We start from the raw sequence: 27,048 nt of genomic DNA on the forward strand, positions 1-27,048 counted from the left end.
AATAAAAATAAATTTAAGTTCATAATTATTCAAAACATTGGCATAAAAAAATAGACTTATTCTTGCATAGGCCTACTGTCTTGCAACAGACAAATAACTTTTCAGCAAGAGATTGAGGCCTGTTTTATATTTAGAACTTCAATAATGATAGTACTTTACCACTATTGTAATGGAAACTGATTTGAATTATTGCCTAGCTCTATTAAAATCTATAATAATGACAAACATACTATAACCGAAATATATTTCTGAAAGGGGTTCTGAATTTGGGTTATTTTTCTAAAATGGTCCATTCTTGGAAATTCCTGTGCCTTCAGGTCAATTCTAACTGTATTTTGTATAGTTCCTTTCTTCGTGTTTAATGGTAGCTTGAATATTCAATTCAATTCAGTTCGTTTTATCCCATCTTTTATAAATCAATAAATATACGGTATGAATATATATACAAATCATAAATGAATAACAATTATTGTAAATATATTTTTTTTTAATGATTAGGGTGTCTAAAGGAGAAGCTTGATAAATGGGGCACCCATTACATTCACTTCACATCTGGAAATTAACATTCTTTGACATTAGAAACACCACTTTGAAATGATTTGTTTTTTTAAATGGCAGAATTTTTAAACAGTTACTAGAACCCCCCCCCCTCAATCCTGGATCCGACTCTGCTTTATAACAGAGCTAGGTTCCTATGATTTCTTAATTCTCAAAAATATTTTTGTTATCAAGTGGCTGATATTATATTTATGGAATACATCGTAACAACAAAAGTATTTGTAAACATTCAGAAATTGTAAGGACCTCTGTTTGATATTGAAATATCTGAATTTCTGAAAATGTTTTTATTTTCAAGTGGTTACCGTAATATTATATTCATGTCTTCTTGTTTCCATTATCAGATGGCTCGATTCAAACAAGTCATTGATGGAGCAGGATGTGAGGGAGAACGATACCGTGATGCTGCGCTTCAAGTACTACGTATTCTACGATCTTCCTCAGCCCAACAGCTCGGACATCAAACACATGAAAGAGGATGCCGTCAGGATCAACCAAATCTACGAACAAGCTAAATGGGCAATCCTCCGGGAAGAAATTGAATGCACGCACGAAGAAATGATGCTGTTTGCTGCTCTACAGGTAAATGTGCTTAAAGGGATAATTCAAAGGAAGATCTGTAGAAAAACATTGCTATGTAAAAACAACTGTCACACCAATGAAACTGACTCCAGACCGACCTATGGTATGTCATTGGTAATAATGCAATAGATTTGGTTGGTCTGGAGTCAGTTTCGCCCTCGTGACTGTTGCATGATAGAGTACTCTTCAGATGTACTCACATTGAAAATGCACATGAAAAAACATAGTAGAATAGAGAATTGTTTGGACTAAACCTTATGTGTAGTCCCATGTACGCATTTCTGTGCATTGCATGTGACTCACATCAACCTTCTCTCAATATCTGATCTGGTGATTGAAAAAAATCTTACAGAATAGTGTATATTCTTCAGTAGGCACATTATAATCAACATTTCCCAATTACTTTGGGACAGGTCCACAAATCAATCTCACACCAGGGCCCTCCATGTCATTCAAGATTAGCGATTAATCTTTGGGCTGATTTTACGATTGATTATACACAATTGTCAATGCAATCAATCGTAGAAATAGCCTCAGGATTAATCACTTAGATTTATGTTACAGGATCCAGAACTTGTCTGTGTCTTTGATGTCATGTTCAATTGATTGATGAATGCAGATATTGCATTTATTTAATGGCCACTTTACTATATACCTTGGCTGCCTGGTACTTAATGATGATTACCTTGGAAACTTTGGAATTTACAACGTTCAAAGTTTGAAATTAACAAGGTGCTTTTGCAAACCTGAAGCACCTTTGGCTCCCACCTTGTTACTGTAATGTACTGCATTGTTCTTAACCTTGCTCAAAATGAAATTATACCCAGCGTTCTTACCAATATGTGATTCATTTCAAAATTACATCATGATCAGGGGCCCCGTTTCATAAAGGACTTGCAACTGTTGTAACTTTGCCATAATGGCAACTACCATGGAAACCTTGATTTTGATTGGCTGCTGAGCCCTGTTACCATGGTAGTTGCCATTATGGCAAAGTTACAACAGTTGCAAGTCCTTTATGAAACGGGTCCCAGATACAAAGAATTTCAGTAGCTTACAAAAGTTGTAAGTGAAAGAGACTAACAAAACACTGTATGAAAGTATCCCCATGACATACTTTACCAGGTAAGCTAGTTCTGCATGTATCAAAAAAAAAAAACTGGAAAAAACCTGCAACTTAATCCCAAACCTTGAAAAAATCAGTGGTATTTCCTGGAATCTTCAAATTTGTTATGAATAAAATTTTTTACAATAATGCAGTGAGCCTGGTCTAGTGACGAAAAATCAAGGAAAATAAGAACTTTTTGGTTCACACACTTTTTTACAATGTGGACTATTTATGCTAGCGCGGAGCGGGAGTGGAAAAAAAAATAGCTACATAATGTGTCCAATAACTCTTTAAAATGCATGAACATTGAAACTTGTTACATGTACATTCAATAATTGTGTCAATTTTATTTTTGGATTTCCCAGAAATGCTTGGAATTTTATTACTTGCCAAGAATTTTCCAAAAATTGCTAATGGATGATGAGGATTTCCCAGAAGTTTGGAAATTCCTTCAAAGTGGACACCCTTGGCATGTACTGTTTGTAGGCCTACTACTAGTATATACAAGAAATGCCTACTACTAGTATACTAGAAGGGATTTGCAACCAGAGATGGGACGTTTGTAGGCCGAGATTGATAGGCCAATGGAAGAAGAAAGAATGTTTCTCAAAAAGGCAGGAGGTAGAGAGCTATTGAATAGGGTCACGACCTCCCTAATTGTGAATGATTTATGTGTCTTCTAAAAAAGCGCCTTGACTGCCCTACTGCCAAGATCAAATGTCTTCCATCTATTCAAAGACATTCCTTCAGAACTAGGTGTAGGTCACCTACCTGTCACTCCTGTCAAAATGGTTGGAGAAAAGATTCTACTGCTAATATTTGTGGCCTTAGCATCTCAATATGACAGCTACATGTATATTGATAGAGTGAACAAGTGACCAAGATTTTGGTTCACAGTTCTCTATGAATTTGCCCTGTTGCACTTTTCCCTTTCTATGCTATATATTTAAATGGTTTTGGCTTTCAGGAAGTGAAATACATGGAGTTTGATTGATAGTTTGAAAATTGAACTAATTTGTTTGTATATTAGTTCGTTCAGTGGTTGCTGAGAAATCCAGGAATTTAATTTGTGTATTTTTAATGAAATGGTATTGAAGTCATAAATTCAAATTCCATAGCCAACGATGAATGGCAAATATGTTTCAACAACTTGTAATGGGTGCTGTTGCATGCCTTTTAACAGTTATAGCACTTTGAAGATGGCTGAGATTTACTGTGGGAAGAAATTGCTTGTATGAATTTGAGATATGCTTATAGAATTATATTATTAAGAATCTTAAATGGTAAAAAAAAAAAAAAATGAAAATCCATAGACATGAAATGAATTACTCAGAAAACTTGCTTTGCCCAATTGATCGTGGGCCCAGCAGCCGCTATGCAGCGCCAGATCTGAATATGAAAGAGACTACTAGTTAAACAATAAATGAATATTACATCAGTATCAATATGGCTTCCATTAATACTGTGGTATAGGCATTTTGAAAAATTAATGACTACCAGTCACACATTTTCCTTATAATGGTAAAGCACAATATCTAGAGCACAGCTGCCAAGTAGTACGATTTTTCCGTATTTAGTACGTTTTTGCAACCAAAATACGGCAGTACGTTTTTTCTTTAAAAAATATGTTTTTTGTATTAAAAAAAACAAAACAAATATGGTTATTAGATCAATGTAATTTCAGGTAACTTGTTTTTTTTTTCAATCATTTTGTAAAAACCAGGGTGAGATATACACAAGTTTCAATGTTTTTTTTTTTTCATCTGCAAGAGCAGTGCACATTTTAGCTTGCATGCCGCATGCTGCGTGCGCCAAGCATTTTATTATGAAATACACTTTTTTGGGGAAAAATACAAAATATTTATCTCACACAGTAAAAATAATGATTTTTTTGTCAAAATACTGATTTTGGGGGATAAGAATACTGAAAATGCAAAATACAACTTGGCAGCTCTGCTAGAGATAATGACTTATCAAAACACATCAGTACTTCAGCTGTAATGAAACCATTATGAGAGCAGTCACTTAGAAAAATTATCTATAGCCTTGTCATGTTGTCAAATTGGAATGGATTGAATGACTGGCATTCTGAAAATAATTGATCAGGCCTGTTTCTTATTCATCCCCTTCATTTTATAGAACATAGTCTCTTACAGTACCCCCCCTCCCAACTTCCTCATCGAAAATAGAAGAAAAAAGAATAATATATTTCAAAGTCAATGCGTAATGTGACCATGTGAGCTCTGGGGAGCATTTAATGAAAAAAAAAATCACTAACTGTTTAATTAATCAATAAAAATCACTGACCAATTTGTTCATGAAACATCCCCCTCCCATCTGTAGAAAATACGAACTACCCACATTAGCCTATAATTAGATGAAAAGATCAGAAGGAGATTGTGAAACTCATTATGAAGGCTTATTGCATGTTTAATGAGTGTGGGCTGGAAATACCGTCTTGCTTCACACCTTCGTGAAAGATTATACACAGGACATCCCAGGGTATGGTATCTGCAAAGTGAAAAAATTCCAAATTAAAGGTCCACCGTGTGCGGGAAATGATTTTATCATTTGTTCTTTCATATTGTCCAATGAACAATTAAATACAATGAAAACAAATATTATTCAAATTATAGGCTTATTTATTTTCTTGAGGGGACAAAATTTGATTTTGTGATAAATGGTGTTCATTGATTCCCTTTGAAGGGTAAGGTCATCTGATGATAAGTTGGTTTTAATAAAAAGTAGAAAAAATAAACATTTTATTTTATTTTATGATGTTAAAATCGAACAGTTCCCATATGCCTCTTGTAATGTAAGTTCCATAAAATGTTATTTTCTCAAAAATTTTGAAATGAATTTATTTCTGACTGGGATATATCATTAGATAGAGCATTCTGTACCCCTTCTTATAAGAAGAATATATGTATTCAGCATATTCCATTAAAAAATAGAATTCCATATTTTATCACATGTGACATTGGGTTGCTGCTTGCATGTGACACCACAAATTTAAAAGATTAAAAATTAATAAATCTTTTAATCTTTGATGGATATTCATCAAACTTTCATATTTTTCTCATTTTTCCCCTGCATTTTAACACCAACTCATCCTTGGGGTGAATTCCCCCTTTGAGTTAAAGCATGTTACTATGTGAGGTTGTTTCCTCTCAGACAGTAATTGTATCGTCATCCTTGAGCAACTATTTTAGTACAACAAAGGTTATATTCATGGGGAACAGTGAGGTTACTTATGAAGTGGTGTTGTCTCAATGCCAATTAAGAGTGTATTGTGTTTTGTATGTAAGCAGATTAGGCAACTTTTGTTGGAAAGCGCTCTGAGGTTTACTAAAGAAACGTCGCCTGTAATGGTGGTTTGCCCCTTGGAAGAAAAAAGGACAATTTTTTTCGATAACAGCATAGTATTAAAAAGTACACAAAGGTGACGGGCAGTTTTGCCCTCATGACAGCCAAAATGGTCCCTCAAAATTAATTTGCGAAATGGAATGCTTTCGGGCAACGACCTTTCCTTAAAGTTGCCCCAAAGATCTGCAATGAGCAATATTCAAGGACACTTAGAAGATTAATATTCTGCATACAGCAGAATAATGAGATATGCTTTTACAGCAAATATGCTCATTGAGCTAAAAGAGTAGCCCTTGAAATGGAGGAAACAGCCCCCCCCCCAAAAAAAAAGAAGATAAATCACCCCAATGTGGCCAAAAAATAACCCCTAAAATACAAAATAATTTCCTGCCATGTTTAAGAATGTACTCCTGTCCTTTTGTGTGATTTGAAATCTCATTCTGGATCGGTGCCCTCATTGATAATTTCATATAGACCTATCAGGGCGCCTACTTGTAAGCTTCTTCTCATTTTTATTTTATATAAAGAAATAAAAGTATTTCATTTTGGCAATTTTAGGCTTGGTTGACTTCTGCTCTACAAAATCTTAACATCCCCATCCTTAAATCCTGTTCCAAAGATTATGTTGAAGAGTTTTTTGCCTTCATCATTGTGTTGGCAATGTACAATAGTCCTATGACCTTTAGTGACATGAGGATGATATATGTTGGTATGTTTTTTTGCTTGACATAAATGATGATGAATGTGGTGGACAATAATAAATCTTATTATGTATGACTAACAAAGAAGAGGACAGGTGGCTTTGTCATGAATGTTTTTAGTCACAAACAACATTTCCTTTCTGATGCTACAGACACACCAGCAAATCCGATTCCAAGCAGACCAATAGTAGCCCAATCGGACCACCAAAATCATCAATGTCATATTTTTGGTGGCCCGCAAAGCAAATTTGTTGGCCCTAAAACAATAGAAAACATTACAATTTATCAAAACTTTGGCAGCCAAACCGGGCCACCAAGTGTGAGCTTTTACAGAATTTTGGTTGCCCGACTCTCAATTTAGGTTGCCCCGGGTCACCGGGCCACTGCTAATGTCGAGCCCTGCATTAGAAATGACGTACTAGACAGGTTAGTCTGGAGTCAGTTTTTGCTGGTGTGGCCGAACCCACCTCCTACTACCAGATTTGACATTAGGCCTATAAGTTATTATTGTAATGTAAGGATCAAATTAGGGGAAAAGATATTATTTCTTGTTTTTCATTCATTTTTTTCACTAAACTTTTTCTTCTAATTTTTCATTCATCCCCACTCCTGCCCCTTCATGTACCCCCGTCTCTTCCTCAACTTACAAAATCTTCCCCCTCTCCCCTCTTTATATTTCCATTATATAGTTACAAGTGAGTATGCAATCGCAGAAGCCTCAACAGGAAGTAGATGGTCCGTCAGATGGTGTGGATGATATTGATAAAGCTCTCACAAATCTTCAGGTCTCATTAGAAGGACAAACTGTATCACCAGGACATGTAAGTATTAACATGCCTCATTTAAGATATCTCATTGAGGCCTGTATACCATCATCTGCAAGCAACTGAATGGATTAAAAAATGTTCATCTGCAATTTGATGTCTGAAATAATAGAAAATATCAAGAAGGTTTAAAATTCAGAAGAAATAATAAAATCCAAGGAAAAAATAATCTGTCAATAAATATAGAATCAGATAGAAGGCTGCCCAGGACAACTTTTGACCTTTGTTATTTTTTTTAATGCAAAATTTGCAAAAATCCAACAAAGAAAATTAGTGTGGACTTATGTTTTTTTTTAAGATACAAGCTGTTTTTTTTATTGGTTCATGAATGCAGGAATAATGTAGAAAGTTACTGCAAATAGATTTTTTAAAACATGACATATATACAAGATGGGAGGTTAAAGGAGTTAGCAGTGTTATAATTGTAATTCTAGATCCTTTTGCATTTTGCAATAGTTCTTGTTTGATATAGATGAGGATCACATTCACTGCATCTCTTACTTCCAATAACCTTACCCCATGTTGTTACCTGGGAAGTGTTTCATGAGCCAAAGAGTCAGACGTTTTCACTGACAAATGTTACAAGCTAATAGAAATACTTGCATCTGATTGGCTAAGAGCGTATTAGTCATGGAAAATCACTATCAAATCTCTTTACGAAACACTCCCCTGGGGTGGTCACCCAGGAACCTTGACAAACCTTAATCTAATTAAAGAACTCTTCTTCATCTCGTGGATATAGATACACTTAAAATCAAATCCTTGACCAATTGTCGGTCTTTCAGTCAAGCTTCAAGGTGATTTGGGAAGATTTAGGTAATGACATCCGCCTCTCATCGGCATGCTTTCCAGTTACGCACCTTTTCCTTTGAAAGGTTGTGTTCAATCAACGGAAATAGTTCCCTGTCACAGGAATAACTTTGTTTGAGGCCTGCCCTTGTATTCCTTTCTTTCCCTTCATATGTCGGCCAGCACAAGACATTATTATGGGGGGGGGGGTGGGGTTGCATGTATGTTAGGTCATAGGAAATTGCTATTTTTTTAATATAAATGCTGATCAATGTTAATGTATATCAAAGTGACTTTGATAAATGTTATTCATAATGACTAATAGTAATAATGATAATAAGGTTGATATAGTGCACTTTCTATCTTTATTGGAAGACCAAGGTGCTAGGTAGAAAGTTAGTACGATATCCTTTGGTTTAATATGCCAACGGTTATTATGACTTTGGAAATAACCCTCCACAATGAACTATGTGCTGGATGTTCCCATGAGGGGGGCATCGGCCTTTAATGTTGACTTGATTTCTAGAGATCGAGGTTAGAAACCTTTTGATTACATGACTAATGGACAGTCGAGGGAATCACATTACTATCAGACAAAGGGGAAGTTGTTAATACAATGCACTAATACAATTCAAGGACCTTTTGACAAACAATGACATAATCAGACGGTTATTGTTCAAAGGGGGAAGTTTACCCTGACTTAGAGCCGATTATAATGAAAGCAGAACAATAATACTGATGAAGATTTGGTGAAAATTTGTCTAAGAATGACAGAGTTATGGATTTTAGAAGTTTTCTCCTTGTAAATGTTTTTTTTTTTAAATGCATTCAAGATATGATCTGATGCATCATGTCATACTCTCTTCTGTGAGAAAAGTTATTTTCAGTCGTCATGAACCATTTACAATATGAGAATGAATAGAATTTATATAACATGACATATGGGGCAGCTGCTCATGTATGACATCACAAACATCACATTTTAAACTCTTTATTCTTTGATAGATATTTTGTCAAACATTCACCATTGCTTTTCTTTGAATTTTAGGCAAACCAACTGACATCAATTAGATGAAAGAATTGGAAGTTTATGATTGTGAAAATTAATATATTTGAAAATTTGAATAAAAATATATGTTTTTTTTAAGGCAAATCTATTTATCGTATACTTCTTGAATATAATAAATTCATTCTTGAAGAAAAGTGTAGGAATTCCAAATCCTAAAACTTTTTGTATAACAAATACTTGATTCTTGATAAAAGACAATGGCCTTGGTGCTAATTTATTTAATACATTTATTATATGGAAGTTGAAATGCAATATAATAATAATAGGTTTCAGACGATGAGATTTTGATCTTTCTATCCATCATGTTGACTTTAATCACCCCTTCCAATCCTGATTGGATTTGGGCTTAATGGTGGCGGTCCATTTTCTGTTAAATGGGGCATGCATATATAGGTGCATGATGAATTTCAATGCAAACAAAATCTGTGTTGACTGTAGTGCTTCACTGCCAGGCAAGTGACTATGTGATAGTATATTGAAAATTGATACCACAGAGCCCCCCCCCCCCTTCAAGTCAGTGATATGAATCAAAACAACACCCGAGATGGTGCTATGTCATAAGATATGTTTTAAATTGAAAGTCATATCAGAGGTTATCTGTAATTAAAGTTTGATGAAAAAAAAATTCTTTCTCACATTTCTCCTTTGTGTTCATTAATTTAAAAATTGTATTCATTAGATTTACACTGCACACAGCTTGAACAATTAAGTCAATTACATTTTACAATAAAACAATTCAAGTTGATTTACATCTTTAAAAAAGGTTATCCAATATTGTTTATAGAAGGAAAAAAAAAAGAGTCACACCTGCGTTAGCTATAGTATTTCATCAAGATCTTGAACCAAGATTTTAAGCTCTACCCTCGATTTTCTCCCTTTCCTTTTGATTATACTACCACACATGTCTGATATCTTATATCTTTTTATTTCATAAGGAAGTAAAGTTCTTTCCCTCTGGAGTACATACAGAAAAAATAATAATCATAGCTGCAATATCATTTTTAAGAATATTGTATGAATACATGTTTGTATCCTTTTAATGTACCTTTAATATAAAGCTTTTGTTTTTCTTTCATATATTTTTTTCTAGACGGATATCACCTCAGTACCAGAACTTTCAGGAGTATTGAGGTATCTGAAGTAAGTATCCTCCAATATCTCTTCCACAATTGTTTATAGAATATGTTTGCATCGACTAGAAGTGTGTTGAATATGTACTCATCATTGTAGGTTTTGATTACCGGTAAAGGGGTACTCCAAGCCGAGATTAATATGATTAGAAAAGATTGACTAAAGTTATACGAATAAAGCAATGAAAGTTTCATCAAAGTTTGAAAGGAATAGCAAAGTTTTATGACATTTGACAGTTTTGCATTATTCTGGTGAAACAGTTCTATGCATGTCTTCATGAATATGCAATGAATGATGATGTCATCTCCCCACTTATTCTTTCATGTTTTAATTAACGTATGAAAATTTATATTTCAAACTTTGTCCTCCAAGAATTAAAAGGGATTGTTTGTCTATTTAATGTGTAAGACAATGATTGCTGCATCTTATTTTGTTGGAAGGGAGGCACGTTTTACACACATATATTTAATATGAATTGATTATGATTTCATGTAATGATATAAAATAGGAAAGCAAGGATATGATGTCTGCCAAACATTTTAATATTCAAAACAGCATGTCGATATAACTATTTTCACAAAATATTGCTAAACTCTAAAATTCAATAACTTTGTTATTTTCTATTAGATTTTGAAGAAATATCCAGTGTTTTGTTTGTTTAGCTTTAATATATTTGTTAAGATACATTATTTTCAGCCTGGAGTACCCCATTAAGACCAAATAAAAGCATTATTGTTTAGCAAACACAATAGTAAAAAAAAAGGGGAAATATGAGAAAATAGATATAAAAAATCAGGAAGTGCATTCACTTCAGTTGTATAATGAATCACCTTAAACCTTGGCTTGTAGTGTAGGCCCTACAGTTCTGTGACGATCCAAAAATATGTTTCTTCCCTGTGCGCCATGTGTTTTATCCCTCAATGAACGGACCTATTAATAGAGGTCTCTAGCTATATGGATGACAGCTGGGTTTGTGTAGGGGAGATGATAGTGTTTCACAGGGGATGCATAGCGCAGGGATCAAATCTAAAGTGAAGGTATGTCATGAAAGGTTGCCGGCCGTATTAGCTTCCGTCCTTTCCTACTACGCTGTTTACCCTCGCAGTTAGTTAACTTGTGTGAAGCCAATAGATACTTTTATGCAGTTGACCTAAAAAAAATAATCAATTTACTGTATGAATATTCATGGAAGGTGATGAAAATTTATGCGACTAGCCTGAAATTGAAATTGCTATGCCTGTATAGTTGCCTGAGTTCAGCCATGACTAATAATTCTTCACAGATGTGTATCAGAAGTTAGAACAACCTTCTATTGCTCTATTGCAAGATAAGATCTGTCAGTTTGATGACAGATTCTGGGATAATTTTTTTTCATTTTGAACTTCAATTTTCCACAACTTTCATATTCAGTGTGAAAAAAAATCACTATTGACTGTTAAAATTCTCTTGTATGTCTATCATCTACAAGTATGTCAGATTTTGGGTCAGAAACGTACATTCGATTGATTTTGAACTTTTCATATTTCAGATTTGAATTATATTCCCAGGCCTACAACAACCATGCATATTCAAATAATTTTCAATTTACCAGTATATCCAAGATTCTATTGGAAACATTGCATCAGCATTTCCATCTGTAAACTAAAAACATAAATTATTTTTAAATCAAAAGTACCAGCAACATTTCATGCGGTTGCTGCATATAAATTGCATAAAAACAATGTTTTTATTCAAATTGGTCTTGTCTGTGCCAACATTAAACATGTGCCCTTTTGGAATGCCATAGATAATTGTTTTTGATACACATTTTGAATGGTTTTCTAAAGAGTGAGGGAGGTATAAAGGCTATGTTGGTCATATCGTAAACCTGATTTATAGTAACTGAGGTGTGCATGAAAATTGATATATTATTACTGTTACAGTAATGAATGAAGAGTGTTTGAAAATAACATTGAGAAATTACATACATGTAATCTTGCTTTTCATTTATGATGCCTGCAGGGCCCCGTCTTACAAAGAGTTATGATTAATCAAATCAATCCTAACTCTAAGGAAATCCATCAATGTCATTATTTTTTCCACAGAAAGTTTGCACACTGTCCTCTGTTAACAAAGAGAAGCACAGGGAATTTTCAAGAAAACAATGAATACATGAATATACACATCATAGTTATAAATATTTTGAACAAACATGTATTTTAAATGTTGACGTTGCTGGCCGTCCATAGTTGTGATTGATCGGATCAATCGTAACTCTTTGTAAGATGGGGCCCAGAAATCTGTACTGGGACATGTACATGTACAATAAAAAAAAAAACCCTCAATAGTACGACATTTGGGTTGTATTTCATAAAGCTGTTTGTAAGTTACAAGCAATTTATGCACGATTTTACATATGACTTTACATACAATTTTACATATGACTTTACATACAATTTTACATATATGACTTTAAGCACGACTGGTGACCCTTTATTGTGCTTATAACAGATTCTCAAATCAGTTTGATACCAACATCAGCAACAGTTCAAATTTGATCTTTGTAAAGTAAACATTTGATTTCCAAAGCATCAGAATTGAAAACCCAAGCTTTCAAAAGCTTTATGTTACGAAACTAACCCCAGATAAGTAGAATTTTAATATGGTAAGTGGAGAAGAAAACTAGATGTTCTCATGTAGGTAAAGAGAGCAGTGATTCAGTTCAATAGAATGCTGAAGGAGGATTATACCGTCCCATTGTGGAATGTCAAATCATTTTCCTGTGAATCAATGCAAGTCTTCGGTCGCGAGCCGGACGACGCTAATGTCATTCTCAGATACAGAGAGTGGGCTTTTCGTCTGGAGGAATGGTCGTTCCATGTTCTCTGAGAATATGAACCCTGTGGCTTTTTTGTCCCTCTGCATTCCTAATGTTATTCTCAGATATAGAGTGTGGGCTTTTTGTCTGGAGGAATGTTCACTGAGAATATGACCCCTGTTTTTTTTGCCCCCCCCCATGCATTCCTAATCTGATTCTCAGAGAGAGTGGGCTTATCTTCTGGAGGAATGGTCCTTCCATGTTAGAGAATATGCACCCTGTGTCCCTCCCCCCTGCATTTTTAATGTTATTCTCAGGTACAGATACCTATATTCTGAACTTTGGTTTAATTTGATATTCGGGGGCTTGTAACACAAAGCTAAGCAATGATCGTCGAACACTATGAGTGCATTGACTACAATTAATGGGCGTCCTGGTCTAGCGGTTCTGACTCTCGTCTTTCAAACATAGGGTCGTGGGTTCGAATCCTAGCCATAGCGTGTTTTCCTTCAGCAAGAAATTTATCCTCACTGTGCCGCACTCGACCCAGGTGAGGTAAATGGGTACCAACAGGAAGTAATTCCTCAAAAAGCTGTGCGCACCAGAATCGGTAGACTAGCTTAGCCGGGGTAAAATAGGAGTGCCTTGAGCACCTAGCAAGGTGGATACGTGCGCTATACAAATCCTATATTATTATTATTCATTAATCATAAAAATCAAGCGTATGATTAATCGCTAACCTTTGTGTTATGGGACCCAGTTCTAAAGTTGTAGTTTAAATACATGTTTGGAGAGACAGATGTGACACAAATCTTCAACATTGAAGGCTCAATTTACACCCAATGTATTTGTAACTTTCTGGGATTAATAACTAAAATAGTTTTCTTCATCTTCAGAGCATGAGGAAACAACATAGTAATAGCATACATATAAATGCAATCATCCAAACATACAAAGATTAAATACAATGTTAACAAAACTGTGACATTTTCAGCTTCCCACCATGGCTCAGGTTTAGCTGGACTTCAGAATATGGTCCAAAGAGTGGGCTTGTAAGTGGGAGAACGTTCCTTCCATGTTCGCTGAGAATACGACCCTATGTGTTTTTATTTCCCCCCTGCATTCCTGTGTGCTTGGTAGAAATGCCTGGCAACCTGGGAGGGAAATGTTTGGTGAAACCCAACCCCATCCTGTTATGAACCTTCCTGATGCCGTGTAATAGTAGTAGATATTTCCCATCCATACCAGTTGATATTAATGTATAATGCATGCTAAGTATTAAGTGGTTGCAATTTCATGCACCCCTCTATGATTTGGCATCCCAGTGTTTGTCACAAACTTTCTTACCTATTTTCCTTTTTCAGACCAAAGAAAGTCAAGTTGAGAGGTTACAACCAATACCTTTCTCCTTTTTCAGGCCTAAGAAATTCATGTTGAAAGGTTAAAATAATTCTTAATTTTCTCTCCTATTTTCCTTCTTCAGGCCTAAGAAATTCACGTTGAAAGGTTACAAGAAGGCTTGGTTTGTGTTCCGTGACCTGCACCTTTCATATTACAAGAGTGAGGAGGAGAGAAATGGACAAGCCATCCAGAGAATCAACCTCAAAGGTAAGACAATTTTGGCCCATGATTTACTCCGGTAATTGAAGATCCTTGTTTTTTTTTCTTCATAGATGTAGACATAGGCCTGTATTCTGAATTTAAATTAAACCCTGGTTTAAAGTTGTGGTTTAACTATGGATAGCCAATTGGGGCACAAATCCTTAACAGTACACATCCAATTTTTTAACTCATTTGACACTCAAATTGTTCCTAATTGTCTGGGAATGATAACTGAAACAAAATAGTCAATATAAGAAATATACAATATAAACATAATTTTGGGCTCCCCATCATTTTAGCACAGAATTAGACAGTGGTTTAAATTAAACTGACTCCAGAATACGGGCCATAGGGTCAAGGTGCTGACAAGGTTTTGTTAGATTCATGTCATTCGTTTCCATTTTAGGAAGCGATTGATGCTGGAGGAAATGTTTTTGGTATCAAGACTAACTCCCAAGACTCTCAGATTGCAGTCTTGAGTATAGACTAGGCATAGCTAGAGCAGGCAATCCATCATACACAGGGGTTGTAACCATCTGTCAGGCAATTTTGCTTGTACTTTCCAATCACCTTGTTGTATATCATCAGCCAAGATGCAGAAAAATGTTATTACCCCCTGACAATGCTGAACGACAGTGGACTTAAAGGGAGAAGTACACCCAGAATTTCAAAGGGTTTTAGATAGGATTGAAGACCCTTATCAAGTTGATTTGAAGGAATATGTTGAAGTTAAACCAGCAAAACATTCAGATATCATCAAACTTAAGTGAAGGAGGATAATAAGATTGCAGTATTTTAAATATATGCATTATCTTTTGAAACAGTCTAATGCACAACATGAACTTTTTTTTTCAAATTTATGAGCAAATTATGTTTATAAATTCACTCATTGCTCTATATTTCATTATTTCAAATCTCCTTTTTGTCATTTTTTTTATCACAGTGAAAATTTTATGAAAGTTCTCTCCCTTGTATTAAGTTACAGTGTTTTTTTTTTGCATTTATTAAGACAAGACAAGAATTGAAGATAAAAATTGCACTACTAATTTGTCTAAAGCAAAATATAGGAAACAATGTGAGATATGCAGGTATTCACCATAGAATAGTATGTGTGATCATTTTTAGAGAGCAGCATGGATGCCTGGTCAGACCATCTAAACCAACATCTATTTACTGCACATATGAAAGAGCTTTGGACAGATCCATTTTCAAACATAGTGCTCTGTAGGGAGCCAATCATTTTGACATTCCCATGTTTGACTCCTCCCTGGGGGTTATACACTCGTTGCTGCTTGAAATGCGCTAACAAGCCCAGACATTTCGTTAAGAAACTCATCTACAACAGAGTCATTTAGAGTGAAATTTTGAATATAGCACGCCATGGGCTGAGCAGACAGGCATGGCTAGATGTAGAGAGTCTGAATGTGCATTCCAAGAAAGTCTGCTTTTTCAATGTACATTTCAAGACCAAATTTTCAATGAATATTTCAAAAAATTGAATTTTTCAATGTACATTTCATGAAAATTGAATTTTTCAATGTACATTTCATGAAAATTGAATTTTTCAATGTACATTTCAAGAAAATTGAATTTTTCAATGTTCATTTCAAGAAAATCAAATATTTCAATTTTGAACCGAGACCCTTCATACACAATCAGATATTTGGCTGAAAATTAATGAAACTGTCAAGATGGGGTAGAAGTTATATAGTTCTACAATTGCTTTTTCAATGTATTCTTTGGGTGATTCTATAAGTATGTACTTTTGACAGCATTATGAATGTTCCTGAAAATATTTGTATCTAGTTTTTCATATGAAAGGTTGTATTGCTCTCAAATTATCATGACTTGAGCAATCCATGAAGTGTAGTTGAAATTGGAGAAAAATGGGGATGGGACATCCAAAAAAGATTAGTATTTTATGTAATTTTCCCTTTTCTTCAACATAAATGAGAGATTGAATTTACTCCAAATTGTAGTTATGTCCTTCTGTCTGGGTAGGGATTATTAGTTGGGTAAGACATAGCTTGTTGTCCCATGGCTGTGGTTCATGTTCATTGCCTCCACTCGGTTAGAAGTAAGGAGATTGGAGCTCATATAGAGAATGAAATTGGCAATTCATGGGGAAAGGAGATGTGATGAAGAACAACACAAGATAAAGGGGATGTTGGGGGTAATAGGGTTTAAAGAGAGCAATGTTTGTGAAATGAGTAGTGGTCCTGGTGGAGACAATGTCATGAATATAAAATGATAGAAAATGTGTACAACATTGAACATCTTGTGACTGTTCACAATATAATATTATTACAAAAAAATTATTTGTTGATATTTCTGGTGCATTTATATCATGTTCTATTATGTCACCAAATCTTGTAAAAGAAAGGTATCTTGGTGAATTTAAAAGATGTCACATGTCATTTTTCAATTTTTCCAAATCAAACAGTTATCCAAATTCATATGAATTAAAGAAAAAAGTGTGCAATGGAAAGTGTCTGTTATTGAAGTAAATTGTACCACTCACTCTAAAATGATACTGAAAGGCAGTATAGATATGTTTCCATTTGTATTCTATTTCTTAATACATTTGATTTATGCAGCAATGGACATGTAAAAGGAATTTGATAATTACTTCCCTTTAAGCCAATGCACTATGAAAAGTCCAGCATTTCACAATTTTATTCTGGTGCAAAGTTTGTGTGCACTTTTTACATTGAATGTAGATGGGATCAGGGGAGCATTTCATGAAACAAGTAGTGATTTTCACTGACTATTTGTTATAAGCTACTGAAATTCTTTCATCTGATTGGCTCAGAGCAAGTTAGACAGTGAAATATCACAGACAAGGTGCTTCATGAAACAATCCCCTGGGTGGTATGTCCATTGGGTCTATATGAAGCAGATATTAATGCAATAGTCAATTTTGATTTCTTATCAAATGCCTACAATACATGAAATCATATCATTTTTGTCTATCTATGAGAATGCAGTAGCCAATGTTCATTTTTTTTTCAATATCTTTACAGGTTGCGAGGCGTCCCCTGACGTAAGCATAGCAGCTGAGAAGTTCTGTATCAAACTCCTCTCCGTGTCACCAGAAGGAACGCAAGAACTTATCTTGAGATGTGACTCCGTAAGTTATATCATTTTCTTTCTTTATTTGTTTATTCATTTGGTATTCTTTAAACAGGGTAGCCCTGTCAGAAGTCAAATACTCTTGTGAATCCTACATATTTTTGGGTTTATTATAATTAGGCCCCACCTTTAGGTATGGCCTTCAAAACTACCATTAAACAATTCTCTCAATTTATTCCTCAAATTTAAATCTTAATGTTTTTTGTATTCAGATTAGGTCCCACCTTCTAGTATGACCTTCAAAACTCCTCTATTGAACTTAATGTACAAATGAAATGACACATTACTTATAACTCCATCCTCCTACCTGGCCATTCAATTACATGTAAAATTGGTTTCTGAATTGAATTTTAGCTGGCAGTATTGTTTATGTACATTTTTTAAAAGTAGATTTTTTGTTGTCCTGCAAAAACAAGGTCTTGCATTTTAGTCTAGATGACTTTGATGAATATTATATTCTGGAGGTGTCGTGGAGGTGTTGTGGCCGAGTGGTCTAAGGCACCTGGCTATACTTGGAAAGTCCGGGGTTCGATCCCCGGCCGTAGCACCTATGCCCATGAGCAAGGCATCTACAGTGCTTTTTATCCTGCTTTCAAATAAGTGGAAATAGATTTGCATTATTATTAACTAGGTGTGCACTTGTTAAAAAAAAGAAAATAATAAAAAGAAAATACTGTGATGATAGTTTCATTAGAATGATTCATCATAAATGTCTTGTAATTTGTCTCTCTCATTGAATTTAAGCATGGAATTTGAGTTTCTCCTTCAGTATCATCAGAAATAAAATGTTAATTGCAGCAATTTTGGCTGCTTATTGGCATATCTTCCATTTAACAATTGTTTACAATTAATCTTTGTTTAGAAGGCTGGCCTAAGGGTTAATTAAATTATTAAGAGTCAGAACGTGCTTGTTAGTCAGAACTTGATTGTTAGTCAGTTTCACAGCCACATGTATTTTTTTTTTCAAATTTGATATCATATTGTATTCAAAAGTTGCAGTACTATTGTATTTCTTCACATGAAAATTACTTTAGTTTGACAAAAAAGGTTGATGAATTCTTACATATCGAGCATAATTCCAAGCATTTTGTATGTGTATGTAATCCCACGGTGTCTATTTCATTCTGTCTATGTGCATATGTATTTGTAATTTTGTAAACCTGATATGAAAGGAATTTCCTACACAGGACAATAAATAAATACATTCAATTCAATTCAATTCAATAACAAACTTCAATGTGCTGATGTGCGACTTTATTTAAATATATAGTATTTCTAAAATAAATATGTGTAATTACATATTATTACAAGGTGTAGTGTAAGGTTTCTTAACTGTGAATCTTGATCACATGATCATAGGTTGAACATGAGCGTGAATGTCATTTGTCAAGACATTAATCTTCATATCACCTCTATTTCACCTCTTCTAGGTGAAGTTAATGGGTACCTAGTAGGAAGAAATTCCTTGAATGTTTGGGTTCCTTTACATGGTAGCTAGGCAAGACCATGGGTAGCAATATTGTACTGTGTGTCTCATTCCAATGAAACATATGAGTAGTTGTAGCAATTAAAGTAGAAGTGGTAGTGGTAGTGGTGATAGCGGTAGTGGAAGTAGTGGTGGTAGTGGTTAAGTGGTAGAAGTGGCTCTACTGCAGGAGGAGGACAAAGGGGAGAAGAAAGAAGTGGAAGGGGAAGAAGAAGAGGAGTGTGTGAGAGAGAAAGGGGGTGAGTGTAATGGAGTAGTGGTAGCAAAGTCAGAAGTAGTTTTGTTGTTGCACTTAGTAGTGGTGGTAGTGATAGTGGTAGGACTAGTAGTGGTCATAGTTGTAAGCAGCATGGTCTTGACCATAATCACCATCCTCAACAACATAAGATTGTCATTGTCTTTATTTAAGTCATCATTAAAAAGATCGCTATCACTCTCTATATAACAGGAGGATCAGTATGCCAAGTGGATGGCAGCGTGTCGACTGGCATCCAAGGGCAGGTCAATGGCCGATAGTACGTACCAGTTGGAGGTTGAGGAAATCAAGGCCTTCCTTAGCATGCAGCATAGTAACAAGGATGGCAGGGCCCCCATCATACCCACGGACATGCCCGAGATCAAGCCGGAAAACTTTGTCAGTGCACGGGCCCTCAAGAAGTACAAGGCTAAAGACGTAAGTTCAAAGGCTACCTGAAGTTCATGACAAACTTGTGGTATACAGTACCTGCAAGTCTGTTTATTATTTTTTTTTCGTCTTCCTGTAATGCAACTGAATGTAAACTAATACAGACAGCTTTGCAGAAGTCATGATCATGATAATGAACTGGTTTGGCAAAATTTAATCCAATTTGTCTTCTTTTTCCTTTTGTGAACTAGATTGCTAAGAGCATCTTAGACGCACACTCAGGATTACAATCTCTGTCGCTGGTTGATGCAAAGCTTAAATACATCAAAGCATGGCAGGCACTTCCAGAGTATGGCATCACGTTCTTTGTAGTACGCACTCAAGGCAGCAAGAAAGATGTAAGTCGCTAAATCCAACATTCTCAAACTTACTGGCATCAAAAAGTTGCATAATTGCCCTTGGACATACAGTGTCCAAACTTGATGACATTTTTTTTTCAGTATTGTACACATTTCCCATAGACCCATGGTACTACTTCTACTACTATTACTCTCATTCGTGCCCTGTGGCACATGGTAGGAAAGGATTCATATTTTTTTAAATATTGGCCTTTCATGGTCTTGAATTGTCAGATTTTGTGTTCAAATGATGAATGAAAATACAAAATAGAGAAAATATTTAAATGTCACAGAGTCAAGACTGAGCTGCTATATTGCATAGTGCAGGTGATACTTCCAGGGATGTTCATCTTTTCAAAGAGTTGTCTTTGATTTCATGTTTGATGAATCTTGGGGCAAGTCTAGCAATTATTATCACCTCAATTGTGTCTATTTATGGAATTTGATAGGTGATTTGGGCTGCAATAAGTCGACCCTCACATATTTTCCAATGCTGAGTAGAGCCTAGCCAGAGTTATCTCAGGCATGAAATCTCAGTGAGTTAATAAAGCTATATAGATTTGGATCTCCCTTTGAGTGTATTCATGTTAGATGATGGTCTTAAAGTACTTTCACCCCTCCCAATCGTCCAAAATTCAAAACATTCCATGGGTAATGAGAACATTTCCTTGCATATTATCTTAAAACAAAGTCATTCTGATTTGAACAATGTTGAGAATGTAGAATTCCAATCCTTCACCCTTTCCAGATGTGAAAAACATCAATAATGATAATATACCAACGTACACGTATATCACTGTGAAATGTGTCACTCTGCATTCCATGGTGTAATTAGGAAAAAATTATTCACATATCTGAAATTTTCATATTCTGGGGAGTGTTTCATGAAACAAGTAGTCAGTGATTTTTACTGACAAATTTTCTATTAGCCAATCAGATAAAAGGATTTCAGGAGCTTATAACAATTTATTTCATGAAATGCTCCAATGATGATGTGAACATGGCATTCCATTCCTCACCTTCTATCAATTATAATGGACATTATGGATATCATATACAATCCAGGAATGTATGTAATGAGGCATGATCTGAATGATGTAGTTGTCTGGGTTTTATTAAGACCATGCTATTTGAATTGACAATGGTATGCCATTGTGAAGTTCTGTGATGGTGTCTACAATGTACCTTTTCTTTATTGCTTCTTTTTTTATTTATTTTTTTATTCCTTGCTTGATTTGTTCCTTCCTTCCTTACTTCCTCCATCAATGCATGCATGCATCCATCTATTCATTCATTCATTTGTCCATCCATCTATCCTTTTATTCCTTCCTTCCTTACTTCATCCATGGATGCATGCATCCATCCATTTATTCATTCATTCGTCCATTCATTTCGTCCATCCGTCCGTCCATCCATCCATCCATCAATCCTTTTATTCCTTCCTTGATTTGTTCCTTACTTCATCCAACAATGCATGCATCCATTTATTCATCCATTATCCATCCATCCATCCATCCATCCATCCTTTTATTCCTTCCTTGATTTGTTCCTTCCTTACTTCATCCATTGATGCATGCATGCATCCATTTATTCATTCATTCGTTCATCCATCCGTCCGTCTGTCCATCCATCCATCCAAACATTCTTTCATTCATGCATTCCTTAAATTATTTATTTATTCATTTTGAAAAATATTTCACTGCACAAATCAGTATGGTCTTTGAAACCCCCTGAGCAAATCAGACATGGCATTTCTTGTTTTGATATCATCAGCGAAACGAATATGTAAGGAAAATCCTGCTAATTGGAACTTCCTTTTATATGAGTCAACGTGTCGATTGATCGGGATAAATGAAGCTCAAATTATGCCATGTCATTACGTGCTAGTAGCATGCCTAATACTGATATACATTTATTTTCATCACGTTATTATGAATTTGAGACCACATGATTTCCTCTTCACAAAAATATTATTATTTCATTTGCTGAGCCATGTTTCTCTTTTCGCTGCTAGAGAGGGAATTTTGTGGGAGAAAGTAATATATTATATCCAGGGAATAGACCTGTGGTTTTTCATAGAGTTATGAAATTTATATAAGATTGACAAATATCAGAATCATAACCATATTTTATCCTTGATTCAGGAAATGTTAATTAGATATTTTCCCCTCTTAGTGTCAAAGGAAATAAAAGTAGTAACATAATTGATTCCATATTACTGGGTAAGATAAATTGTTTAAAGGGACTAGATGGTTGTTTGAGTTGGCCTTTTTAAAGTTCAAATTGTGTGAAATTTCATGAAAGTTTTTAATGCAATGAAGGTAAAATTGATTGTAAATCAAATTTGATTTATCCACTTTGTCCTCTTGATTTGTTTGAGCAAGAAATGAAAGGACTTTGTTACATTCCAGTGATCCATTTCATAAAGGTTTACAATTCTGTTAACTAAATAAATTTTCATGGATACCTTGATTTGATTGGCTGCTGAGCCCTGTTACATGGTAGTTGTTATTATGGCAAAATTACCATGATTCTAAATCCTTTATGAAACAGGCAACAGATTAGGGCTTTTTCCTTCCATTCATATCATTATTTTAATCGATTTAATCTTGCCAATGAAATTATTTAAAACAATATCATTTTTGGCATGAAAATCTGCCCTCTGTTGATTTTGGACTATGATTATGCAAAGGAATTTATATCCAAATGCTGTTTAAACTGACAGGAACTACCTGGCTTGGTCATTCTATTCAATGCAATATATTAATATCCAAATGTTATTCAAATTGACAGGAACTACTTGGCTTCGCTTACAACCGGATGATCAAGATGGACATCAACACCGGTGATCTCCAGAAGACATGGCGCTACAGCACGATGACTCATTGGAATGTAAACTGGGAAACGAGAGAACTCATCATCGGTATGGAGGATGGGGAGATAGGCGTGAACTGTCTGACCTGCGATTGCAAGATCGTCCACGAGTACATCGGTGGATCCATCTTCTTGGCGCTGCGCAAACAGGACAAGAATCAAGTCAAGGACATGGCCATGTTTGCCAAGCTTACAGGAGGTTCAGAGACGGGCATCCTGGAATAGACAATTCTTCTTTCCTCATCTCCTGAAGGAAGAGAGCGCGAGCGAATCAGTGGTAGTGGAGGTGGTGGACGTTGAAATATGTTGATGGGAAGGACAAGAAATAAGCTACTGCTTCATGATGACACATTAACATGCCTTAGGTAGTACAAAGAGAAACGTTTAAAGGGGCATTTCATTTATGCGAGAACGCTGGATGCATTGGTGATTAATCGAAGGGTACGGACTACGGAATATGGCTTTGAGGCACGGTTGAAACAGTCTGGACCGTATTCCTTTTACAAGGCAGAGTAGAAATACACAGTGGTAAAATGAGAGCGAAGTACGTAGATTGTTCAGAAATGGGGCACTATCTTATCCACCTTGGTTGTTGGTCTCTTCCTTGGCTTCCCACCTTCAAAGCACACTGCCGTTGATCCCTCCAAGCAGCTTCCACTTCTTCTATCTGTGGTGATCTATCATCATTGTTGGTCAACCTATGGTCAACCTTGTGGTCAGCCCTTGCCTACTGCTGTCATAGATGGAAAGCTATGATTAAGGAAGAATGTCAAGAAATGGTTATGTAAACAGAGGTGAATCATTACCCAAGCTCTGTGATGGATCTAACTGGTTTGGTTTGTCGAAGGACAGAGATCATATTGGTGCCCAGCTGTTGTTTCCGAACGACTCAGCAATCTTTTTGGGTTTTTTTTTACAAACCTCTTTGCAATAACTGTAATTATGCCTGAGAGGTAATTTAATTAATTGGAATGCTTGATGTATTTGATAATGGAGACATTTTTTATAAATATATATTTTCTTGGAAAATTCGTCGAATGGATGTTTTACTTTGTCATTTTTGAATTCTCATGTATTAATTGCAAGGTTTTATATAAATTTTCCCCCTTTCTTTCCTAATAGGCTTTTAGTCAGCTTGTAAACAGCCAATACATTTTTACAGAAAATTTGCCCGTTAATATCATTATGGCTCACAATTTTTATGTACATAGATATATCTGTATATATTTATATATAATGAACTTTATATGCTTCGAATCAAGTCTCCTTTAATACACTCATTTACCCTAGACGGTGCATTATGTGTTTTATTTATTGTTGGAAACCCACCCTATTCCCTGAGTCTACAGCAACTGATAGCAACATTCTCCCGCATGCTGCTTCTAGTACCCATCCAATGTTGTTATCATCATCATGCATTTATCTTAAAGTTCATATTCTTAGATCCCTTTTTAAGAGGACACCCAATAATGTCACCCTCATTATTAACATTTACCCAGTCCCATTGTATTTGAATATATTTTCATAAATTGGTATTACCATAGGTTGATACAAGTCTGAATGTATATAAAATGTACATAGTTAAGTAAGGTCTATACATGTCTGTATTGTTCTGTACAAGTTCAATGATATACCTTTTAAGCATGTATGTACACTATGAAAATACACAACTGGAAATTGATTGTATTTACAAGATTTTTATGCTTGCTTTGTATACAGAAATATATGAACATGAGAAATACTCACCATTTTTCGACAAGAGTATGTACTACATGTATATCCTTGTTTATTTATATATGATTAGTAATGCTTGTGAGAAATGATAAGTCTTATTTCTACCCTTATTAACCATGTTTAGACCCATGAATAAACAAATGTTGACACTATCCCTGTTTTTGTGTACTCTGCCTATTCTATGACCTGTGTACTCAATTACCCAAATCACCACAATCTGCTCAAAATATTACAATTCATCCCAGTTTCTTAATTTTTAATAAGCATCATAATGCCATATTTTATATTACGTGATTGCAACTCTCAGAGAAGCAGAACGGATATACTGCCGAGGAGTCACTGTTTCTTGATGGGCCATTCTTGCACACCAAAATTATGATAAATCTTGACTTTAATTGTAAATCTACAAATTTTAGAGATTTAGTTTTAAATTCAAAGGTTATATAACATTAAAATGTTTAGTCTGAAGTCAGCTATCTCCAATATGCTAGTTCATGGTCAGAGGTCAAAAGAAGTGGATCACGTGTGTGACTTCACAAAGAAGCATGATTTTAAAAATTTAATTTCATTGTGAAATTCCTGTGAATTTCAAATTGAAATTTCAACTTTCAAAATCATCATAATTAGTTATAATTCTTCAATTTTTTTGGTCAGATTTATAACTAATTAAAGTCATGTTTGTCACAATTTTTGTCACACATGACCTAGAATTGTCCTGATGTTGATTTAGCATCATTAGGCTATAACACTCAATTACAACTCTCAAAACCAGAACAAAGTTTATTCTCAAGGAATGAACACAAGGAACACAGATTTCCATACAAAGACAATTTTTCAAACCATTCTGAGACTGGAAAACACCATTTTAAGCCTGGAAAACATTCATTACTAAAATCTATAGATGGGTTGAGCCTTCGACAGCATGGTGTGATGCATATTACAGTTGTTAATACTGGACCTTGATATGATGTTAATATCACTTAAATCAGAGAGTTGTGTTTTATATCACAATTACAGTGCTGGACTATGTCTTTATTACAACGATGTACAAATATTCTTGATTCTACTGAATTGTGATGACAATGTAGTTTCCCATTTGTCATTCTCGTCCAGATAATTCTTTTGTTTGATTTAGTCTGTAATATTCATGGTATTTTCAGGTTTTATTTTTATACAGTTTTGGGGTGTAAATTACTTGTATCATAAGACATGACAAGATTGGTGTTTTGATTTTCCTTGGCCTTAGTATCAAAGTTATTTAAAAAAACAAAAACATAAGAGGAAGAAGGAAAATGCACTTGGCATACCCTGGCAATTTTGCAAAAAGGGAATGACGGTCAAGAAATATGAGAACTACATAGGAATGGATGTTTCTATTTCACTAAGAATAAAATCTGTGAGGATAATCTGGGCTGTGTATCATGTTATTATTTGAAACCTGTTTATTCCTGAATGTGCATAATTCAGGTACCAGTTATTACCTCATACCCAACTTCATAACTTTATTTTGAAAAAGTCTGTATTGGCATACAGAGATATAATCTTCAAAGTATTCGCAATACACTGGGCCTCTCTTGAGATTCTCATATCTTTAAATCCCAATTTGTAACTTTAATCTGAATGGTTAAGTCAAATATAGATGTCACAATAAAGGAGATCATTGAAAATGTGCCAAACAAATCATGCACCCACCTGTGTCTCGCCTTCACATGGCTTTGTAGAGGTTTTTCCCCCTTTTCTTTATTTTTGTTGTTGAATTGAATAAAATATTTAATGAAAACCCCTGTACATTTTTATAATGTTGAGCGGATTTTTTAAAGTGAACATTTGCATGGTGATGATAATTTTTTTTTTCTGGGTTAAACTTTGTTATTCTAAGTCAAACCTGAATGAGGCGAAATAAAAATGGCTGTAGTATCTCATTTCTCCATGAATTTGTAAAATGTTTGTGTTTTGTGTAAATGTTTTTAGAGTTTTGGTTGTTTCTGAGTGAAATCATGGTTAAGGTCTGGCGTAACTGGGTTAGCAAACGTGAGAAATATGTATGTGCTGCTATAGGCAAGGATGTAGTCAAGGCTGGCGTTGAGGCCAGATTTTGCCTGCCTTGGCCACAATTTTGCCTGCCATGTGTATGTAGAAGTCATGGTTTTACTCATGTACACCATTGTGATGAATATACATGTGTGGTATTCTCATACCAATATTTTAGTTCATGTAGGCTAACAGAGACAAAGATCGGACACTTTGAAACGCTCGATAAATGCTCATGGGG

General features: G+C 34.9%; 1 protein-coding gene across 1 annotated transcript; it reads left to right on the forward strand.

Moving 5' to 3' along the window:
- Positions 1-902: 902 nt before the first annotated feature.
- LOC129265199 (fermitin family homolog 2-like) lies at positions 903-26,698 on the forward strand. The gene is made up of 8 exons (XM_054903212.2): positions 903-1,140; positions 7,005-7,136; positions 10,088-10,137; positions 14,409-14,533; positions 17,551-17,657; positions 19,594-19,818; positions 20,022-20,168; positions 22,962-26,698. Exons 1-8 carry the CDS (start codon positions 928-930, stop codon positions 23,265-23,267), a joined length of 1,305 nt encoding a protein of 434 aa, XP_054759187.2. The 5' UTR covers positions 903-927; the 3' UTR covers positions 23,268-26,698.
- Positions 26,699-27,048: the final 350 nt, after the last annotated feature.

This window comes from Lytechinus pictus, chromosome 7, assembly GCF_037042905.1.
Source record: "Lytechinus pictus isolate F3 Inbred chromosome 7, Lp3.0, whole genome shotgun sequence".
In the NCBI taxonomy this organism is placed as follows: Eukaryota; Metazoa; Echinodermata; class Echinoidea; order Temnopleuroida; family Toxopneustidae; genus Lytechinus; species Lytechinus pictus.